Raw genomic sequence first — 22408 nt, 5'->3', positions numbered from 1 at the left:
ATCAAAACTAAACAAAACAATGAAAACCAATGAAATCTTAACTCCCACACAAGGCCTTATAAAAAAAATTAGGTGTGAGCTGCAGACTAGTGCAGCTCCCTTGTCTCCGCCATTGTCTGTGTGATTAATATATAAGTTTTTTCCAAGAGCAATGAAGACTATATCCCTTCCCACCTTGCTGCAGGCGTGGTGGGTTTCTCAAAGACTAGTTTTCGATAGGTTTGTAAATTGACTCTCGAGGTTGTTTGACTCAGGAATTGGCAACTTTGATCGCTACGATGAGAGTAGGTGCGGTGTTCTGTGGGCTTTTCTATTATGCTAGATGGGCACACTCTTCTTTCTTTTAACAAAGGGTAAGTGGATGGGGAGACTCGAATTCAAAACCTCTATACATGAGTGTCAATTGAGTTATTCGTGGTTTCTCTAGACAAGCCCACTTTGATACTGTAAGTTAGGGTTTAAATAATAAATTTTGGTAAGATAAACCATATCATAAGCGCAAGATGCTAATACAAATTTACAATAAAATCACAAATAATCTCATATTTGGAAATACCATTTGGCCTAGTAGTTATTATCATAATGAGTTAAAGTTAAGGATACAATTGTGCCTGGTTGTCAACTGTATCCATTTAGAACTACAAACACCAAGTCTCATGCCCCGCCAAATTATTGGGTGACAAATACATCTTTAAGATAATAATTAAATCGAATATTTTTACAACGGGTGAGTACTCTTATGATCATACCCAAAGATAATTTAATTTTGCATTTAGGTATTGTCCATTTCAATGTACCTTTATGGGCACCACCAACTATGCCCTTTGTTAGGTGACAAACACACCTTTAAGATAATAATTACGTCTCAAACCGAATATTTTTACAGTGGCTGAGTGCTCTTATGATCATACCAAAGATGGTTTAATTTTGCATCTAGGTATTGTGCGTTCCGGGGCACCTCTATGGACTGAATAGTAAAATATGTATTCACTCTCCATAACTAAAGAGGTTATGGGTTCTAACAGTGGGAAGGTGGAAAAATAAGAATATTTTTCAAATAAAATCGTGAGGAGATGGTACAAAACCCGTAGAGGTATCCAATGTAGACAGTACTATACTAATAGTCCATTCAAAATCGTCGAAAGGGGAAAGTAAAAATAAAAAAAGACCCGTAGAAGTACCCTAGAGTGAACACGATGTGAGAAAAAAGAGTGGTAGGTGAATTTTTTTTATAATTTTTATCATAGCTAAAGGTGTAACACATAATTGGTAATCTTGCAAAATGCAAGAAATATCGAAGCTCCAAAGCAAGTGGGCAACAATAATCCTCCTCCTCCTCCAACTTTACTGGAAGAGTAAGATTATAAAAAAATAGATAATAACATAAGTCATTAAGTCCCCAACTTTATAATATATCTCATGTTTCAAAACACACACAGAATTGTACATTTGTGATACGAACAAAAGTTTTTAGTTCTAATTTTAAATATATTATTTTCTTATATACTCCTTTTCTTTTCTTTTCTTTTGTTCCCACCTCCAAATTGGCAAATCCTCTCCCTTTCCGCGATTACAGCCTACAGGTGCTCTTGCTCTCTCTCTAAACTCCCTAGCGCTCGATGCTATCGAATTCAATCTTTGTGCTTCTGGGTTTTATGTGATGTTGTTTTCTGTTTCTTTGATTGGCCTCTTTGTAGTATTTTGACTTGGTGTTGTTCTTGGCGAATCGCCGATTGTTTGGTTGCTAGGGTTCCTAGGCTGACAGATCTGATTCGGGGGTTTCGTTGTTGAGGGCTAAATTTGCAGCGGAATTCAAGATGTTCTGGCGTATGACAGGATTGTCCACTGCGTCGCCGGTGAGTTATCTTACTTGAATTGCTGGCAGTAAATTATATCACACTACATATATGCGTATACGCTAGCACGTACGGGTGTATATTAAGGATTGTTGCCATTATACCTTAACACTATATATATCCTTCACTCTTTTGATTGCTGGAGACATCTTTTGAAATTATTTTTTTTCTACTCCTCTTTCCCACCTCTTTCGTTTTCCTCTTCTTTTTTGTTTTTGTTTTAAATTTTTTCTTTTTGTTCCATAGCTCCGGATGACTCTTTGGTTAGCTCCGGGTGACTCTCTGGTTAAGTGCTTCATATGTTTGTTTTGTAATTTCATTCATATTTCAACTGCAGGTGGAGACGATTTTAGACAAGGACAATTTTACATTGGATGAGCTTTTGGATGAGGATGAAATAATTCAAGAATGCAAAGCTCTTAATGGACGTCTTATCAATTTGTAATGCTCTTCTATTTTGTTATTTGATCACATACTGGTCGATCCATGTGATGTTTTCATCTGTTCTTCAAGTGTCAAATATTGATTCTTTCATGGTAATTTAATGCTAATTGGACTTGGAAGGTGTTAGTTAAACGGAATCTGTGAATATTAGGTGTGACTATTCATTAGGGAGTGAAGACGTAAGGGATAAGCAAAGACATAAAGGTTACTTTGTAACACATGCTTTCATCACTAATCTTTTTGCATTTGAAGAGGAATGGACTCTCTTTTAATTTAGTTAGTTCCTTCTTTCTGTAATTGTACTTTGAAGTTGAGTGAACAATTTCTTTCCCTAAGTTCATTGTTTTTGGTGGTGATAATGTTTTATTGATTCAGTTTGCGAGAAAAGCCTCAGGTTGAACAACTCATCCGATATATTGTGGAAGAAGCTCCTGAGGATGCTGAAAAGAGGCGAACTTTCAAGTAGGCCTCTCTGGATGAACCTTGTGAATCATTTCAGTGTCTATCTACCGTGGTTAATATTGTCGTGTTATTGTTTATGTAGGTTTCCTTTTATTGCTTGTGAGATATTTACTTGTGAAGTTGATGTCATACTCAAAGCCTTGGTAGAGGATGAGGAGGTAGGAACTTGTCACCTCTTTATACAATTCACTTCGCCTTTGCAAACATTTAGTTGCTGAATTATCTGGTTGCGGCCTGTTTGCAGTTGATGAATATGCTATTTTCCTTTTTGCAACCAACAAAGTCCCATAGTACACTGCTGGCTGGGTACTTCAGCAAGGTATTGCAAATTGGAATTCCAAGGTTTTGTATTTTAATAGAAGACAAATTATAGTTATGCCTTTTATGTCTTATCTCTTCCTTTCATTAGGAATTATGACTGGTGTTGATATTTCCTAATTTTTTCTTGCTAGGTGGTGATATGTCTATTGTTGCGGAAGACAGTTCTTTTTATGAATTATATTAAAGTAAGCGAATGGTTTTTCTTTTTCTTTTTTAATTGAAACAGGTGTTCTTTCTAGTTTCTATACAGATTATTTTCCTATAATTATATTGGATCTGTATCTGTGGGAAAGCAGTTGGATTGAAGTTAGAGGCTGGTCCTTTAGGTTTTGTTTTGGTCTATGTTTTTCCTTTCATTAGATTGGATATTCTTCCTCTATTAATGGAATTAATGCAGATTTTTGTAGAACTCCCACTTTTTGTATGATGCGAGACAAATCTAGAATTATTTTCCTACATGTTTTTTGGGTTAGCTAGGGTTTAGAAAATTGGGAGTTAAGGTTTGATGCCGAAAGAGTGGCTGAGATCCATGCTTAAGATTGCTGGAAAACAAATCTGCCGCTATCTAAATAAAGCATGACAGCTTGGGATTTGGTGTTGAAGGTTAGGGAGGAATATGGATGTCCAATTACTAAAGTACAAGTTGTGGGTGCTGTTCTGGTGCTGTGAAAAGGTAACCTGAGTCTTCTGAAATAAGAGAAGTATATTTAAATATTTCTGGACTTTCGAGTCTCCTAAATCCAATAGGATGACTAAAATTCCTAGTAGTAAAATTACTGGAACTTTGTAATGGGAAACTACTGCTAGAGACTCTATGATTAACAAAAGACCAAACCTATATCCCAATTAACAACTCAAGACCCAACTAAGCCGCAAAGTCGAAGTTATTAGGTTCATAGTTGGAATTACTGTTGGTTTTGTAGATTATTGTTAGATTCCCGGGGGTTGGGTTGCAGCCCTACAAAAAAAGCTTGTTGCAGCACAGATAAAAGTAATGAATAATGCATTAAAGAACTAAGGTAAAAAGGTAAACAACTCCTGTGCACAAGGCTCCCGCAGTAAGCGGGGTCGGGGACAAACATAATGTACGCATATCTTACCCCCACATGTGGAGAGGCTGTTTCCCGGAATTGAACCTGTGACCTCTAGGTTGCACTCTTGCAACTTTACTACTGGGGCACATGTTCCCATGTGCATTAAAGAGCAAAGTACCAAATAATGTAAGTGAGGTAAATGTTGCTGGGTTTTCTCGCTGAAATCTGATAACAAGTGATTTTTAAAAGTTTGCCTTAGTTTGTGGTTCTTCACTCGCATTTAATCATTTGTGTCACAGTTCTTGATTAAACATTCATGACGCTATGAAATTCCAACATGTTTGGCTTGCATTTACGTGAGCATGACCATATGAGGCAAACTGTTTAGGTTGTTGATGGTCATCAGCTGTCTGAAGATGTTGAACCTGTTTATTGACTAATGGACAGAGGAAAATGTAAAATATGGTGATACTGACAGCAAGATAGTTCCTTCTGGAATGATGATATTCCCTGAAAGCTTAATCGTTCTACCTTTTATTACGTTTCTACTCTCCTAATGTTTAGTTATGGTATATGAGTTTTTCCCCCTCCCATGAGTTAAACACCCACATGCTTCAATTTGTTTTATTACTGATTGTTTCTGTGTGGTTTTCCAGGCACATCAGGAAATTCTTAGGCAACTAGTTGACCTGATTGGTATAACATCCATTATGGAGGCAAGTTTTTGGTCATGCTTGTTTCTTGTTCTTGGAAATTGAATTTCTTGCTAAAGTTGTGCCTTGGGTAATTGGGTTAGCATCTGTTTAGGTCATTGGCTCCATCATCTGCAATCACTGCATCTCATTTGGTTTTGTTGTTGCTCTTGAAATATCTGTTGACTATCAAACTAGTTATTCTTGATTGTCCATCTACAATTAAGCACATAGAAACCCTTGCTTTGCAGGTCCTAATACGGTTGATTGGTGCTGATGAACATATTTATACAAATTATATGGAAGCAATGCGGTGGATAGAGGATACGGATCTGCTGGATATGATTGTGGACAAATTTAGCTCTTCGGTAAGCTTTATTGGTTGTAACCTGTAGGACACTGGTACTACTAATGGCTTCCACTTTTGGGCACTTTGTCATTTTGTAGTTATTGCTTTATCATTTCTTGCGCTTGTGGGTGATTTGGAATTTGTCCCTTCATCCAGTGCCTACATGATGTATGTTTGCTTATCTGACCTTTGGTTACCGTATTCATTTTGTGCTCTCTGTTGGACCTTTTAATTTAGCAGTAAGAGAATGTCAAAAACAATCACTGATAGTTGTCTCTGTCTTTTTGGTTTGAGCTTTTTATGTTGAATGTGCATTGCAGTCCGTTACTGAAGTCCTGACCTGTGTAGCCAGATTAGTCACTTTTTTGTTTGGTAGGCTTTTTATGCCTATGTGAATATCAATGCTCCATGCTTTGTATCAGGCCTGAGATCTCTAGATTACCAGACTATAGGAGTGTTAAATTGAATTCTATTGTTCAAGCCTCCGATTGAATTGTCCATTCAAGGGAACTTCTTTAATAAAGTAGTCGAGGTAGAAATGCCTCCTTATTCCCCTCGAAAGGGAATAATCCCGTGGGTGCTCAACAATTAAATAAAATGATGATGTATCAAACAGTGTTCCATTTGGGACTTCCAAACCATCATCTTCCCATGCTACCCTCATATGCAAGTTCGTTGTAATAATTCAAACTACCCATATAGAGTCCAACTTGAAGTCCTGCAATCTCTGTCAAACTAAGGGTTCCAAGAGGACCAAGACAATTTCCTCCTGCGAACACTAGACGATTTGCTACCACAGCGACCTTTCACTTCTGTTGAGAAAAGACTTGGAATCATCTCGTTTAGAGGCAGTTTACATTTTACAACATGGAGCACCATATTGTAATTCTATTCCCCTTCACGGCATGATAGTATAAATATCTTACACGAGTCTCCCAACTGGCTTTATTGTCTTACAGACCAATCTTATGAGATCCGTTAACCATATTTGAGGCTTTTGTGTTCTCTGACCTTCATTCTTTGCCCTCCCGACAATTTGTGTTTCCAAATCAAGTTATTGTAACCACTCCTCTAACATAGCCAGGTTAAACATTAGACTTTATCATACCTTAGCACCCGAGCTGTTAGGAGTTAGAACGGTATATGAGTATCTACTCTATCATGCACATTATTCAAATCTTGTGTAGATAATATTATGCGGGAATTTCACATGAAAATTATATTGCTGTGTAATAATAACATTCCATTTCTTTCTCCTTTTGCCATTGGATCTAATTATGCAAAAATGTTGACCATTGTCATTTAACTGCAGTTTTTCATTTAGTATGGGTGTTAGCAGTTTATCTAGTTGGTGTTTCAGATAGTCAATATTCAGTATATGCTTGTGGAAAACTTTGCAGGATTGCCCCGAGGTTCATTCTAATGCGGCTGAAACACTGTGTGCTATAACACGATTTGCTCCCCCTGGTCTTGCTGCTAAAATCTCCAGCTCAAAGTAATGTTTGTTATCTCCTTCCATCGAGTAGCTGGACATCTGCTTATGTTTCAATCCAACATTGTACCTGAATCATCGGCCTTTTTTTGTGTGTTTTTGTGCAGCTTTATTGGAAGATTATTTCGTCATGCTTTGGAAGACTCACGCCCAAAGTCTGTTCTGGTTAACTCATTGTCTATATGCATATCTCTGTTAGACCCTAAAAGGCATTCTTTGGGTGCGTTTCATACACACAACCGCCAGTTCACTCATGGATCCATAATAACGTCTAGCCCTGAGACAGTTGAAGGCATGCTGGGGAGCTTAGGTATTTTTATTCCCTCAAATAATGACATCTACTTTTTTGCTTATTGGCATAATAGTGTATTTCCTAAATATCTGTACCTCGACAAAATACTCGTACACACAACAAATGAGCATCAAACTGCCTTAGAGAAATGCTCGAAAGGCATAATTAGCAGAAGCTTCATAAAAAGATATTCCTGTTGAGCAGGAATTGAAAATCGAAAACTAATCCTACATACTAAGACAAAGATCTAATGAATTTCATACAATAGAGAATTTTTCTAGAAGGAGATATCGAACAGAAGGAACAAAATGGGCTTTCTTTTTGAAGGATTTATCACTTATCTGAAATTAATGGAAATGATGCTTTGGATTTTTTTTATGATTTGGCTGTTTATTAGCACCCAAGTGTTTTTTTCCTTCTTGTTGCTTCTGTTCATGCAATAAACCTGGATGAGTTTTGTCATTGAAATCATGGCGGAGGCGCGAAGTGGCATTTCTTCCTCCTAAAATATCATCAATATATATATATATTGCTTTAGAAACCAGAATGGACTACCATTTCAAACTAGAACCTAATTGACTCCAGTTCTGTTGATGAAGATAATGACGGGTTTATTCAGGGACAAAGGCAGCTAGCAGAAACTGGTTAAATGGATTATTATATTTTCCCCTTTCATTTGGTGTAAAATGATTAGCAAAAGTTATGGATTTTGGTGCTAGGCATTGTTTCGCAGGTCCTGTTACTAATATTGACACTTGATACGGTGTAGACATATATTTCCAACATTAAGAAGTGTTATAGCATGGAATTGTTTTTGGATCCTTAAAATGCATTACTGACATGCAGAATCTTGAGGGATGTTAGTTAACTAGCATTATTTCCATGCATGGGATCCTAGTTCATATTGACAGTGTTATGGCTCTTGTTTTGATGACATAAGAAAGAGGGTGAGAATATTCAATGCCACTGCTCTTTAGTGAGTTTTTCATTCATATTAAAATGTGATTCCATATCCCTGCAGTTGTTGGCATTTTGCAGTCTTTTGTATCTTAGAGAGGACAAAACTTCTGATTCAAAATAGACAAGTTCAGTGCATGGGCTCGTGGAAACCTGGAATTTTCTTTTATACTGAACTTTGCTCTTTAAGAATTAAACTATTTGTTGGATGATTGATTATCAGTTTTTTCATTGCTTTTCATTTGCGTCCTTTCTTCACATTTAATTGTTAGCTTAATGAGTTGCTACATACTCACTGAGGTTGTTACCCAAAACTAGGGTTAGAGACATGCTTTGTTGGATGATGTAACTTCTTATTTATCACTGTAGATTTTCTTGTCATTTTTTTTTTTTTGGCTTTGTTTTGTTTTTCACAGATGGTTTACTAAAACTTTTTGACGTTTCATCTGCGAATGATGTCCTTCTAACTACATATGGAAAATTGCAGCCACCTCTTGGAAAGCATCGTTTAAAGGTATCTTCCTCGCTATCTTTATTCCTTTCCAATGTATTGGTACTGAATTCTTCATACTAATTGTTAATTCATCTTATGAAATTGTGAAGATTGATGTTTGAATGACTAGGTTGATTAATGTATCAGGTGAATCCGCCTAGTGAAAATTTATCTTTCATACTAATTGTTAATTCATCTTATGAAATTGTGAAGATTGATGTTTGAATGACTAGGTTGATTAATGTATTAAGTGAATCCCCCAGTGAGAATATTGAGGAAAATTCATGGGAACTTTATGCTGATTATCACCTAACTTTTCTTTTTTCAGATTGTAGAATTTATATCAGTACTACTGGCAGTGGGTAGCGAAGCTGCCGAGAATGCATTGATTCGTCTTGGAGCAGTACAGAGGATTTTGGACTTATTCTTTGAGTAAGTATGCAGATTTTTTTTGTTATGCCAGCTAGACTTGTTAGATCGTAGGCTTCATTTCTCTGTTTATTTGTGACTGTAGGTACCCATACAATAATTTTATGCATCATCACGTAGAGAATATAATTTCAACATGTTTGGAGAGCAAGAATACTTCAATTATTGAACATCTTCAAGAGTGTAATCTTATTGGAAGAATACTTGAAGCTGAGAAGAATTCCACATTAGCGGCTCAACCGAGTAAGGTAAAATTTAGTCATATACAGCTGATGGCATTTTTTCTTTATAGAGCAATCCTCGGATATTTTTGATAGTTTGTTCTTGGTGATAAATTTGTTGGATTTTTCTTTTGTGATCGATGTTGCTTTCGACTATTCTGATGTCAAATTGATGTTTTGGGGTAGAACTTGAGTGACACTTGTTTTTTTGTTCTTGTTGCAGCCCACGGTTCCTGCTGAGGGTAGGTCGCCACCCAGGATAGGGAATATTGGACACTTGACACATATATCTAACAAACTTGCTCAGATTGGGAGTACCAATTGTAAAATTCAAGCATATCTGCAGGTTGGTATAAACTCTAAACATTTGTTTATGTTGATTATTGATCTATGAATGTGGGAGAGAACTACATAGTGTTCAGACATTTGTCTTGCATTTGGATTTGCTAGTTCAGAGTTTTGACTACAAAGTAATGTAATAGTGTAACATTTCATTTTGCATTCAAAAAAATATGGATCATGCACAAAGTTTCACACAGGGAAACTTACTACTGATATCCATGTCTTTCTTGTCTTGATGCTTTGGTTTTTTCTTTGTTTATGCTAGTTGTACACGCCTCAAGATGCTTATGAATCCCAAAATTCTGGGATAATTTCAATATGTTTTTTTTTTGGACAGGAAAGTGGTGAATGGAATGATTGGCAGACAAATGTTTTATCCAAGCGTAATGCAGTAGAAAATATCTCCCAGTGGGCCTGTGGGTATGTGATTTTCCTGGAAAATGCTGTTGCCATCTGCCTGATATCCAGACTTTTATTTGCGTTCACATGTTGTGCGTGGAGCCCTACATAACTAAATAATTTGCTTGTGAATTAAATTGCTCTTGTACCTATTGGTCTGAAAAGGTTTAAAGCTTCGTACCTCATTTAGTGCATCCTGTGGAATTTCATGAAGACATTCTTGTTGGTAACACAACATTATGATTTAGAATGTGATTGAAAATTATTTGAGAAAGGGCTTCTGTATCTACCTCATAGCTGGTTAAGAGTGATCGGATGAGGAAATAACCAACGAACTTCGTTACTATTGTATATGGTCATTGCAAGATAATCTGATTCTGAGGACCACTACTTTTTATTTGAAGGATCATTGCATTTTATTTTGAAGGATTTGAATGGGGCTTGATTTAGTAACATGTGCTCAGTTGAGAAAGAAATAGCAAAAAACCTTAAATTATGATGTGACCCTTGGCAGTTGGCAGGCGCCTTGGCTTGCAAATTTTATGATCCTTTCTGTGTTAACAGTTGGGTTGATGAGCTATAATGTCCTCTACTATTTATTTGACATCTCTCGTTAATTTATTTTCTGTCATTCTCTATATATTTGGAGAATTCTAGATATGACTGGTTATGAACCTGTTTTATATGAAAATATATGTTTGTCTTTTTAAGTACTATCATGTTTGACCCGTCTATTCAATTGTAACAGGAGGCCATCAGGATTACAAGACAGGACTCGAGATAGTGATGATGATGATTACCAAGATAGAGACTATGATGTTGCAGCTTTAGCAAATAACTTAAGCCAGGCTTTCCGATATGGTATCTACAGTAATGATGATATTGACGAGGTACTTTTTATTTTACTTTTTTTTTTTTTTAATGTTTTCCACTTTCAACTTATTATTATGTATCGTTTCATATGAAAGATACATATGTTGTGGGTGAGAAGCTTGTTGTGTGAAAGGAAATTTTCCCCTTAATGTGAGGAAAATGTTGTAAGCATTGAGGACAGGATATACGGGTGTAAAAGCTTATTGTGTAGAAGTTAATATTAATCCAGGACTCTTTTGTCTGCACAAAACAAGCATGCTAATAAGGAAAGAAATTCGTGCATTATATTTCTGTTGATACTAAAGCGCAATATTAGAAGAATTGGAAGTTTATTGGTGGGAAAAGAAGAATTACCCTTTTAAGTCAAAAATGGTAAACTTCAAGGATTGGATCCATGGGCAATTGGGCATGATGCTTATAGGTGGTATTTATTTATCGTATAGAGTCTGGACTATTTTTTGGCTTGAAATAGCCTGTTGAATGGTGTCATACAATGACTGATGGGATGTTACAGAATCAGTACTTAATGTACTTCATGGTTTAAAGGATTTATAAATCCCAACCAAATGAGTACTTGATGTGCTTTATGCTTAAAAGAATTTTGTAAACCAATGTGCATCCTTTGCAAAATATATATATATTTGTGCCTAGCAGCTTCCTTTTGTTTCTCTTGGATTTATAAAGAAAATTGGAAAACCAAAATAGTGTTATTTATAAAAGGAAGAAAATTGAAATAAAGTAAAACGGAGAATTTTTTCCCAATAAATATGGAAGAAGAGTTGATGTGAATATTATATCGGTGTTTAAATGCTAGCGTTAGGTTTAGACCTTATGTCTTGGATACCTCAATCAGTAATATTTTTCTCTCTGCCTTTATTGCTCGTCACCCACACAAATTAAATTGCACTAGATTTTTTGGAGTGTTGGGACACTTTTTAATGCATGCAATTTTAGATCTACAGCCATCGTTTCTTTGACTTTTTCTTGTCTTAACTGACATTATAATTCAAGGTTTTCTCTTAACCTAAATATCAATTTTTCAGTCAATGTATTTCCATGTAATAAGATAAAAAGAAATAAGCACACAGTACATTTTTATCAAGTATTCTGATTCTTTTTTTTCTTACGTGCTGCAGGCCCATGGTTCACTTGAACGAGATGATGAGGTATGTATGCACTATATGGATACATTTAAAAATAAAATGATTGGACAGATTTTTTTTTAAGCAGAAATGGAAGGTTATTCATCTAAAGTTCTGAACTATGATTACTTGCTTAAACCACTTGGAAGATTTTCTTTCCCTTTTGTTTTGTTTTTTTCCCCTTTTCCGAGTACTGATAATGTTCTTGGAGTTGGTGACCTTTCTCTAAGTTCTTTAGCTGCCATCCACCCACCACAACCAGTATACTTTTCTTTTGGTTCTAATGGAAAGTTGCTAGTGTTTTTCAGATGGTCCATGCATTAATCTCCCATTCCTATATTTTGTGTTTATCATTTGTGCTCTTCCATTTGCCTTGTATTTTTATTTCATAAAAATAATGCGACTATTGCGAAAGATTCTTACTGGGGGACTTGCAGGATGTTTACTTTGATGATGAATCTGCTGAAGTAGTTATATCTTCTCTGCGTTTGGGAGATGACCAGGAAAGGTGAAGGAATTCCTTTCTTGATATTCCTTTATGTGTGTACGTATTTGGAGGTTAAATTTTGTAATTATATACACTTGAACTAAAGCGTCCCTCACCCTGTTTTCCATGCAATGGGTGGAATAATCTCTCTTTTGTCATTGTACATCAGAAAGGAAAAAAATCATGTTGATCCATCTCTGATCGTTCCGTATTGTTGGATTCAAATAATGAGTGTCATGGTCTTCCACACTCCAGTCTGTCTAGGGAAGAATGAATTTTAATTTGAAGATTTAATGAGGTCTTGCTAACTTGGGATATGGAAGTTATGAAATTAGAAATTCTTCAGTTAGTGAGACTAAAAGGTTTTGGAATTCTTTTGGTGGTGGTTGGGGGGGTGGGTTTCAAATACTGGTATGCTGATGGTAGTATTGGTTTAAATTTGTTTGAGAATTTACTGGCATAAATTATGTGTCGCCTGTTTCAGAGAGAACATGAGCTCTGAAATAACCTATTGTGCCATAAATTGCTCTTTATTTTATTATTATTGTCTCTTGAAGTTTTTTCCTCAATTGCCTGGCCCAACTATTGTGCATTTTCTCTGGTGTTTGCAGTAGCTCTCTTTTTACAAATTCCAATTGGTTTGCTTTTGAGGATGACAGAATTGCTAATGATCGTTCATCTGGTGCACCTGTGTCATCTTCACCTATTACTGAGGCTGCTGGCAACGAGGAGGTTACTGTTGGTGAGGATGAAGAATTGGATGATACTGCAACATCCTCTTTGGTTGATGAAGCAAAAGTAGAAGATTTGAAGGAAGCAGGACCCTGTGAGACTGATAAACCACCTGTTTGGGTCGAGTGGAGAGAGACTCCAGACTCCAGCGGTTCAGTTGATGTAGATGAAAATCATCCAAGCCGAAATGGTGAGCTGCGAGTGGAATCAGAAGATCAGCGTGTTGATCAGCATCCAGATACTACTGAATCATGTCCATCGTCCTCTTATGCATTGGCGAATGAAGATAATGCTGAAGTGGAATCCCAGTTAGCAGAGGACAGCCCTCCTCCCATATCTTCCAAGCCTCCATTAACAATTGATGGAATTAATGATTCAAACTCCATTCCCTCAGCAGATGTGAAGATAACAGGAGGTACAAACGATGCTTCAGAGCCAAAGGATGAGAAAGATGCAACCAAAGAAGCAAAGAATTGAATTTAAATTGGGAGAACCAATTCCATTGGCTAACTCGTAACCGGATTATTGATCAGGTGGAAAGATGATTACTGGCACTTGGACTTGCGCTTGCTTGACTGCTGGATATACAGATGGTTACCCTTTGTTGGCTGTACGTCTACAGCCTAATGTACATCAATGGGGCTTTGTTGTTTAGTAGGGTTGATCATTCTTTCCAACACCTTTCAAGATGCCTGCTCTCTCTCTCTCTCTCTCAGTTGAGGAAGTGGGAGATGATTCGGATTTATTAGTGCGAGCCAAACAGCTAAAATTATTTAATCTGTAGTCGAGCAAGGCTTATTGTTTCTCAAAATTGACATGAATGTTTTGCACAAAAACTTTGTATATTACAGTTGTTTTGTTCCCATCATCCTCCATTATGAACTTTCTGGTTACAATAATGTTAATCAGGGGATTTCTTTATGCTGTGCCTCCTAATCAGAATACCGAACTTTCCAATGTCGTATTAACTATTAAGTGCTGTTTTGCCGTAGTATGTTTCCTCAAGTTAAGAACCATCTCTCTTTACTCTTACTACACCAATATCCTCTTTGCAACACTGAGAACCCTATGTTTCTCTAATAGAACAAATCTTCTCTTGCTCCATTGTCATAATATTACTGATCCATGCAATCCCTAGATTAATATCAACCAAAGGAAGGTTCAGTTACTAAATCAATTATCAAGTACAAGAGAGAGGAAGCAAATAAATGAAATAATTAAAAAAACACTTCATGTCTTTTGGCACTAAAGAGGAGGAATGTTATTGAAGTGTTTCCTTTAGGACATGATCTCATATTCACTGATGACATTGACCACATCAGGTTATATATAACATCAACAATAATATACACAAGGAAAATCAGGCAATCATACTCTTCTGATAAGGAAAAGGAACAACAAAAAAATAACACTTGAAATTTTACAATTCCCCATTTATTCATCACATAGGGGCCAAAAACAGAGTTTATGAGGCATTAAAGAATCACTCCTGGACCAAATTCGATTCTTAACTAATAGCAGTATTGTCAACTTTGTTTTAGATTATAAGATGGCATCTGCTAGTAATCAGAACTGTGGTTAGAATCCCCTTCTAAGCCTCGCCTCTTCTTCTTTCCTTCCCATGCCTAGACCGCCTTGGTGCCTCATCTTCGCTGTCACTTTCATCGTTTCTAAAGCTATTTCCAGCACCAAATTGATCATCCTGGGCAGCCCGTGATCCTTCTCGCTGATACTGTGTCTCGTCCTCTGGCCCTCCAGTTGGAGCCCTGCCTTGATCTGACCCTCCACTATATCTGTCACTCCTATCATTAACGGGTACCCTTTGATCCCTTCTAATGCCTCGGCCAACATTTTGAGTAGGTGGTAGCTGCGGTGGGAACACTGGAGGCATACCCACAGGCCTGCCTCCTCGAATCGCATTCGGAGCCACAGGGCCCATCCCTCCCATAAAGGGTGCACGTCCTAGACCCATCATCATCCCAAGTCCTCCAGCTGGGAATACAGCTCCAGGTTGGGAAGGTCGCCCATGGAACATGGGGCCTGTAAAATCTCCGGAAAACCTTGGACCATATGGAGCAAAAGGGCGAGTACCCACTCCGAACAAGTCAGGCATCGCAAAACCATCTGGTGTAACAGGTCCATAAGAAAACGCATCAGCACCCATCATTGGAGGGGGAAAACCTCGCATACCAGGGAAAGGTCTGGCCCCACGTGCAAGAGGCATGTGAGGAGGCCACATGATTCCTCTGCCCCTACCCCTCCCTTGAGCTGCTGTTCCTAGAGCCTGACCATAGCTCTCCTCCTCTTCACTTTCTTCCTCTTCCTCTTCCTCTTCCTCGTTATCCTCAAACGGAACAATGTCTGGGTTTTCACCTCCATTGTCAGTGGTGACTCCCTTTGCTTTTTCTTCTTCCCGTTTAGACTCTGCTGCAAGGGAGATTGCCTGTAAACAAAAAAGAACACACCTTCAGAACCAAGAACTAAAACCACCCAAGCTGCAAAGTTTACAGCCTTTGTTTTTGGACCAGGATATTCAACAAGACTTCGAAGTTACTAATGGATGCATCACATATCTACTGCAAAGGAAAGGCATCTGAACAGGAAAGGTCATTGCTAGAAATTATTTAAAAGGCTGGAGGATTTGTCATAGGATGAACAAAACATAGCTCATTTCTCAACTTTTAACCGATAAAACAAGCAAATCTAAATAAAATCTTTCAGTCTTAAGAAATCTAATCTATTATTTTCTATTTTATGTCTCTAAAGTAGAAGAGAAAATAATAAAACAGCATACCATAACTTACACTGCCACCCACAAAAAGAGGGGGAAAAACATACCATCAGTTCACTATCTGGCTCGAGATAAAGCAAGGAAGCTAACTGCTCACCAACTGAGGGCTCTAGCTCTTGACAATCTCTACTTATCTGCAATTATACAAGGTCCAACAACAGACAGAAGCTAAGTGTTTGCAAATTGATATAACGCGCTAATGCCAATCGAAACCAATGGAAAACAAAATAGAAATGAAAAGAATAAATCAAACATGCCATAATGCTCATAATACCCGACTGGCCGACCCAATATGAAAGAAACCAACAATATGCCCCATCCCACCCACACCAATACACACAAACAACCCATGAAAAGTAATGGAAACCCCTCCTGAAGAGAGAAAGGGGAAGGGAAGAGAAGTATGTGTAATTCTGTTGTATGTTCATAACACTGTTTTTTGTTAATCTGGATGGTTTTCAAATTATTTCGATCAAGTCTTCATCCTTTACCTCCATGCCATTACGCGAATATTTAGTTTAGTTGAATCTTAAAAGTGACATTTCTTTAATTTTTATTTGTCCAACAGGGAGGGAGGGGATCCGGATGAGGAGCTTGACCACTTGAACTAGCGGCACTCCTCGACTCTTACAAGCAACTTAAATTTTCCAAGAACTCATCTATTTCCTTGTTCCTTCTAACAGTAGATCTAATTCTCCATATAACCTCTGTAAAGATTCACAGAACTTAGATCAAAGTAATTTTCGGCTAAGCAATGCATCTAATGAGGATATAATAAATATCCATATTCTCATTTCTCCTACTGTTACCCAGAAATAAATTTGGCGGAAATTTCTTCTTTTTATTGATAAATAGCCTCTCTGCATATTATGCGGGGGAAGGCTGTGTACATCTTACATGTCCCCAACCCTGCCTACTAGAGTTGTTTGCCTTTACCTTTGAATGGCCCAAAAAATGAAATTGACAAAAGAGGGAACAGAATCCAGACACACTGAGATTCCCTCCTCTTCAAACCCCTCCAACTTTTCCTCCTATTCCAAACTAATGGTCTTAAAAATGCCACGAGTGTATTGAATTGAAATGGGAAAGTGAAGATTTAAAAAGTTATATTTACTAGTACGGGCCATGGTAATTGGTTGCCCAACAAATCAGCCATATCCAAAGGACAAATTGAGGCCAATCAATAGCACTTGAGAGCTCAGTCTAAAGCTGTCAACACAAGTAGTCAAACATGAGAACCATCCTCTCTCTCTCGGAGATGACTCCACAAAATAGAAAAAATTACAGCTTTTAAGGTAACCTAACCAGCCCTTGGAAAATCCTAAAACTATTAAAAAACGTTCTAAACTTGAACAATCTCATGCAAACAAACATTTTCACCCCAGAATCCGTCAAAGAAAGATTTAAATGGCACTTCTGGCCCTAAACTTAACATCGTAACACTTTATCATGGATCACATTTCCGATGACCTTTAGAAAAAATTCAGATGTTTTCTTGCAGGCTAACAGACTAATCCTGGCACACATAGGATGAGTGCAAAATTCCGTAAGCTCGCCTCAAGGTGATATTGCATTTAACGCGACGAAGAAGGATACAATAAGGATATTGCTTGAAAAGGGGGGCAAGAACACTAAGACAACAACAAAGAATAATGGGCGCAAGCTATTACCTTCACTGGTAAGTTCTCATTGTATGGGTTCCTCAAATGACGAGTTTTATTAAAGGATAGTTCACATAACTGCAAAGACAAAAAAAAATGCAATAAGCCACAAAGAAATAAATATATATCACAGACATTTTTATAGCCATGTTTACACGTAGCTTCTTCTCTGTGTTGTTGATTATCTGTTTAAAGTCTTGAATGGTACCACGTATACACATATGACATCGAACATCAGATACACTGAGCACCAAAAAAGTAAACCCATTGACCTTTCAAGATTCAACAAGTACTAACAAAACTTACCAAAGACAAATTTTATAGAATCGGAGGAATTGTACCTTTAACCATTTAACAGAAAAATTTCGTCCATAATGTGCAGTTCCATGAGCATATTTCCAGTTTCCCCCACCAACAGAACCGCCAATTCTCGATGTCATCTTTCCACATCCCTAATCATACCAAAGTCAGTTCAAAGTCTGATGCCCAGGAAGAACAGATAAATCGCACTTGAGGGAATTTAAAAAGGCCATGAGGAATGATTAGGAACCAAACGATGTAATCGTTGCGCATTCCTTCATAATCATACCAAACTCTTTGCAAGTTTGATGGCCCAAGGAAATCAGATAATTTTAACTAGTTGATGGAATTTTAAAAACCCAGGAGAATGGTAGGAACCCAAACTTCTCTTTTTTAATGAGTTAACAGATTGGAATTGCAAATTGAACAGCTTGCAGAGCATTACCTCCTGAGTCCTGAACTCACCTGGAAGTGTCGAGTTTTGTTGACTGAGAAGATCAAAATCACATTTTCTGCTGAGTCAAAAGCTTCATTCAGCTTAGCTTCATTGCTCCTTTGAGTTGCCCATACTCCTTGCTGCACAGACAATTCCAGATTCTCACGGTTGCAACTCTTAACAATAAAGTACCTAAGTTTCACATTTCAAAATAACATGACATGAGTAAATCCAAACTCATAGGAACAATTCTAACCTAGAGGAATGGGATAATAGATCATTTTATCAAAGGTGTGGGCCCCACAAGTGAAGTCACTTTGTCAACTTCCGTAGATTCTGTGTGTGTGTGTGTGTGTGTGTATATATACACTTCTACACAACAATGGTTAGAAGCCTATAAGGATTTCAGAATATAAGTATATAACACCTTGACATTGCATTCATTTTCCAATGCAAATGCATCCCACACAATGTGACTATAATCGTGAACTGTGGCAGAGGCAGTCTATAGTCATTTGGCCATGTAGCATACATAAATTAATTACCCTAGCAAGGCACAAACTCTCCCAGCTAAAATACCTTCCATTCATATTTTATGTGTTCTTCTGTTGCCATTTTTTTTGTTGCAACACCTCCAGATCAACATTCTCAACAGTACTGCTTTCATTTTTTTAACATGTTGCCACTTTACAACCTGGCATTCTATAACACAGATCATAGCAGGACCAACAAAGGCCTATCTACATACCATTTACCTCCAAGCGGAAAAAATAAATCAAACAATCTCTAAGTCTACAACATCATAATCAATCTCACCATCAGTGTGAATTATGTGCCTAAGAAAACTGAAAAGCCCCATTTACGTATCTCTTGACTCTTGCCCCTCCATTTCCCTTTAGTCTCATTAGAAACCTTGACATTAGCAAAACGAAGATCTATGGTTATTAGCTCCAACTAAAATTTTCTCCTTTTTTCCTGAATATCAAATCAAATTATTTGATTGAAAATTGGTCTTGTTCTAACTTTGTCTCATCCAAAAAGAAAGCAAAACAGTATTAATATTATTGATTAGCATATGGATGCACATAAGAACCTAAGAGATCGATATGTAAATATTTATATACGTACTCAATTAGATGCCCAGAAAATCCAGTTCTACATAGTGCCTGCCTGCTCTATTCCACCTTATCTAGGACCATCTATTCAACCAAGTAACGCAATCTCTTTATACCTCAACCCCAAATCTTTTAACCTTCTTCAAGTTGTTCTCCTGAAACTTTTGACACATATCATAGGATTACTTCTTACTGACACAACCACTGTTTCTATTAGACTTGGACTGCAGCCAACAAAAATACACTGCAAGATGTAGAGATAAGCCTGGTCATCCTCAATACAAGCCACTTTTTCAAAGAGCAACTATACTCATTCAAATCTTTATAGCTTAGCACTCGTGAAAAGATACAACATCCATCAGGAAGAAGAAATGAATAATATTTTTGAAGTATATGCCTTCCTGTACTATAGCCGCGTTATAAATTAAAGGTGAACCATAAATTGACAGGTCAAAACACAAACATCAATTGTCTTGTAAAACCATAATAAGAAACAAAACATACTTTCTCCTACTTCCTCAGTTGCTTCCCAGATACGTAATGTAAACAATTAAAGAATACAAAAAGAGTTCCCCATTGAAGTGTTTAACTACATATCATTGCATTAGACATGTGCAGCTGTAGCTAACTACTAAAAAGCAGATGAACTTTAAATTCTCCGGTCAAACAAAAACACAAGTTGGCCTCTAAAAACCATAATATCAGACAAAACCTACTTTCCTAATTTCTCAATTGATTCCCGGTTTCCCAGACCTGTTGTAGAAACAATTGAAGAATACAACAGGAATTTCCCATTGAGGCATCTCGCCATCTCCATATCAATTAAGAAATCAACTACCCTAAAGCCTCAACTCATCTCATTGAACCGTTTCAGAATTTCGCTTCACTTATATCAAACTTTATCGCTAAAATAAATCATAATGAACTTCAAGAAACACGAGTTACTTCAATATCATTTTACAATGCTTTATGTGTGGAATGTATGTACTTTTCAATTCAGATAAAACTGCCATTACTGGTGGCTAAAAGGGAAAAAACAAATCTATACATCAAAATTTATTTTTTAAAATAAAATAATAATAACAGCAGCACAATATAAGCAAGCAACCAAAATTAGAGAAAGTTTTCTCTTTATATATAAACTTCCCGCACGCAAATTACAGCAGATGGACGAATACGGGAATGATTATCAGTTTAATAATATAATCCTTATATCAACTCTAAACAAGATACAAAACCTGATTTACATAGCCCAATTAAAGACCATGGGACTCTGAACACACCTAGATATTCCTTGAGGGAGAGGCAATGCAATTTTGCTCGCTTGATTAGGTTGACCATTGGTTAGATTTTGTATCGGGGGCTGGTTGCTCTGTTGTTGGGACAGTTGAACTAGCTGCTGCTGCTGCACATTGGCAGGTTCACTTGGTGAAGGTTTTACAACTTGACCTTGATTGATGACATTAAAGCCTTGTGAAAATTGAGATTTGTCAGACTGTTGGGCATTACCAGCATTCCTCTGCTGGAAAAATCTGTTTGATGTTCCATAACTGTAAGAATTTAATTGCTGAATCTTCTGAAGGACTTCTTCCACAGAGGGTGGAGGCCCAGGCAGCTTTGCATGCCTATACCGGCAGTCAGGACCATTTGGACAAAAACCCAACTTGTACCTACAACCATAGTATTTCCTTGAATAAAAATCTCAAATCTGATGACTTAAATAGAGTAAAAACAAGTCAGCACATTCATCCCGGAAAAGAAGAAAAAAGAGGAGGGGGAAGGAAGACACTGTAAGCATTTAAAGACGATGGTTGGGGGGGGGGGGGTTATCATCTTAACATATTTAAACCAGAAAGACAGATGAAAGATGAAGGTGCATTGGAAGCAAGCATGACACCATGACCAAAACTTTTCTTGCACTTCTCTTTGCACCTTCTCAGTACCCATTAAATTTTCTTTCCCTTCAAAAAAATTGAATAGCATGACCGCAAAAAAAAATAGAGCGGAGGATGATAAGTATCTCAATGCTTGAATCCTCAAGAAGGCAACAACTTATGTGAAGCACCATATCAGAATTTTTGTCCAGCTGGGCAAATTTACATGCATTGATAATTGATAATATACATTAAAAAGCTACCTGGTATTCTGTCAGAAAGAAAAATACTTGCAAAAACCTAGGGTACCACTATCACTACCAGGCGTCAGCTTTATCAAGCAGATATCCAAACCAATTACTGATTCAATAAGGGTCGCGAAACTCCAAGGAACAGTCTTTTGACTGTCCAGCAATTCAAAAGTATCAAATCATCGCAAACAAAAAAAGGGCAAAAGATAAACAGAAAATCAGGAAACTGAACAACATACATGTTGCACTCTTTGATATCCTCGTTGGTGTGCTTGTACACGCAGTCCTGCTCGCGACACTCCCCATAGAGGCGGAAGAACCGACAGACAGGCATACGGGACTTGTCGTACTGATGGAGGAAACCGCAGGCGTCACCTTTCATACAGAGGCTGCGGAGCCAGTGCCGGCACACCGTCTGCCGAAAGCTCCTTCGAGGGCCGTAGTTGCCTCCGACAGACGCCACCCCTGGCTCGGCTCCCCCGGAAGGGTGTGTCATGTAGTTGTTGTTGGCAGCAGCACCAGCGGTTGCCGCGGCATTATCGGGCTGGACGACGGGCATTGAGGAGGTAGGATTAGTGGGGCCCGTGTCGAGGCCTCCCTCGAAGTCGAAACTGAGGACTCCCTCCGCTTCCTCCATTGCCGGTGTTCTTGTTGTTCTTTAGTTCGGAATTAGGGCTTTTCAGAGAAGACGAGTCAGTAACGTAAATTTGCACAGAGGCTTAACCTTAACCAGACACCGTTTCAGTAATTACGGCTTCCATGAGTCAAGGAGGCGTTGACTTAACTAGGCAGGTGTATCCTTTAGAAAGCTCACTAAATCCAAACCAGGCTGGATTAGGCGTTCGTAAACCGGCTCAACAAGTTAGTTAGGCCGAGATTCAGTATAAACCATTTGAAAATAGTTACATCAATTTAGAAATTGAATTACCGACTTCGGACGGGATTCATTTAACACTTTGTGAT

At 37.6% G+C, this 22408-nt stretch overlaps 1 protein-coding gene and 1 pseudogene across 4 annotated transcripts; one reads left to right on the top strand and one right to left on the bottom strand.

Annotated features, from left to right (window-relative positions):
- The first annotated feature begins 1478 nt into the window (after positions 1-1478).
- LOC120012958 (serine/threonine-protein phosphatase 6 regulatory subunit 3-like) lies at positions 1479-13938 on the top strand. Of its 4 annotated transcripts, none has more exons than XM_038864533.1 (20): positions 1479-1583; positions 1749-1856; positions 2194-2297; positions 2676-2762; positions 2845-2920; positions 3007-3081; positions 3215-3268; positions 4774-4833; positions 5061-5177; positions 6559-6653; positions 6758-6960; positions 8316-8413; positions 8721-8824; positions 8907-9069; positions 9266-9388; positions 9722-9804; positions 10532-10673; positions 11793-11822; positions 12236-12306; positions 12900-13938. In XM_038864533.1, the coding sequence occupies exons 2-20, from the start codon at positions 1818-1820 to the stop codon at positions 13492-13494; spliced, it is 2319 nt and encodes a 772-aa protein (XP_038720461.1). In that variant the 5' UTR covers positions 1479-1583; positions 1749-1817; the 3' UTR covers positions 13495-13938. The 4 variants fall into 4 exon arrangements, with proteins under 4 accessions (XP_038720461.1, XP_038720462.1, XP_038720459.1 ...); XM_038864534.1 differs by having other exon boundaries at positions 1480-1583; positions 12945-13938; XM_038864531.1 differs by having other exon boundaries at positions 1481-1583; positions 12897-13938.
- Positions 13939-14364: 426 nt separating this feature from the next.
- LOC120013314 lies at positions 14365-22212 on the bottom strand (annotated as a pseudogene).
- Between the last annotated feature and the right edge of the window lie 196 nt (positions 22213-22408).

This window comes from Tripterygium wilfordii, chromosome 13, assembly GCF_013401445.1.
Source record: "Tripterygium wilfordii isolate XIE 37 chromosome 13, ASM1340144v1, whole genome shotgun sequence".
Taxonomy (NCBI): domain Eukaryota; kingdom Viridiplantae; phylum Streptophyta; class Magnoliopsida; order Celastrales; family Celastraceae; genus Tripterygium; species Tripterygium wilfordii.
This window is presented reverse-complemented; position numbering and strand designations above follow the sequence as displayed.

What these genes read in the sequence shown, in the direction of transcription:
- LOC120012958 (XM_038864531.1), top strand. Translation starts at nt 1,818, where the DNA reads ATGTTCTGGCGTATGACAGGATTGTCCACTGCGTCGCCG. An exon ending in GATTGTCCACTGCGTCGCCG is followed by an intron (nt 1,857 to 2,193) that starts GTGAGTTATCTT and finishes TTTCAACTGCAG; the next exon opens with GTGGAGACGATTTTAGACAA. An exon ending in AAATTCAAGCATATCTGCAG is followed by an intron (nt 9,389 to 9,721) that starts GTTGGTATAAAC and finishes TTTTTTGGACAG; the next exon opens with GAAAGTGGTGAATGGAATGA.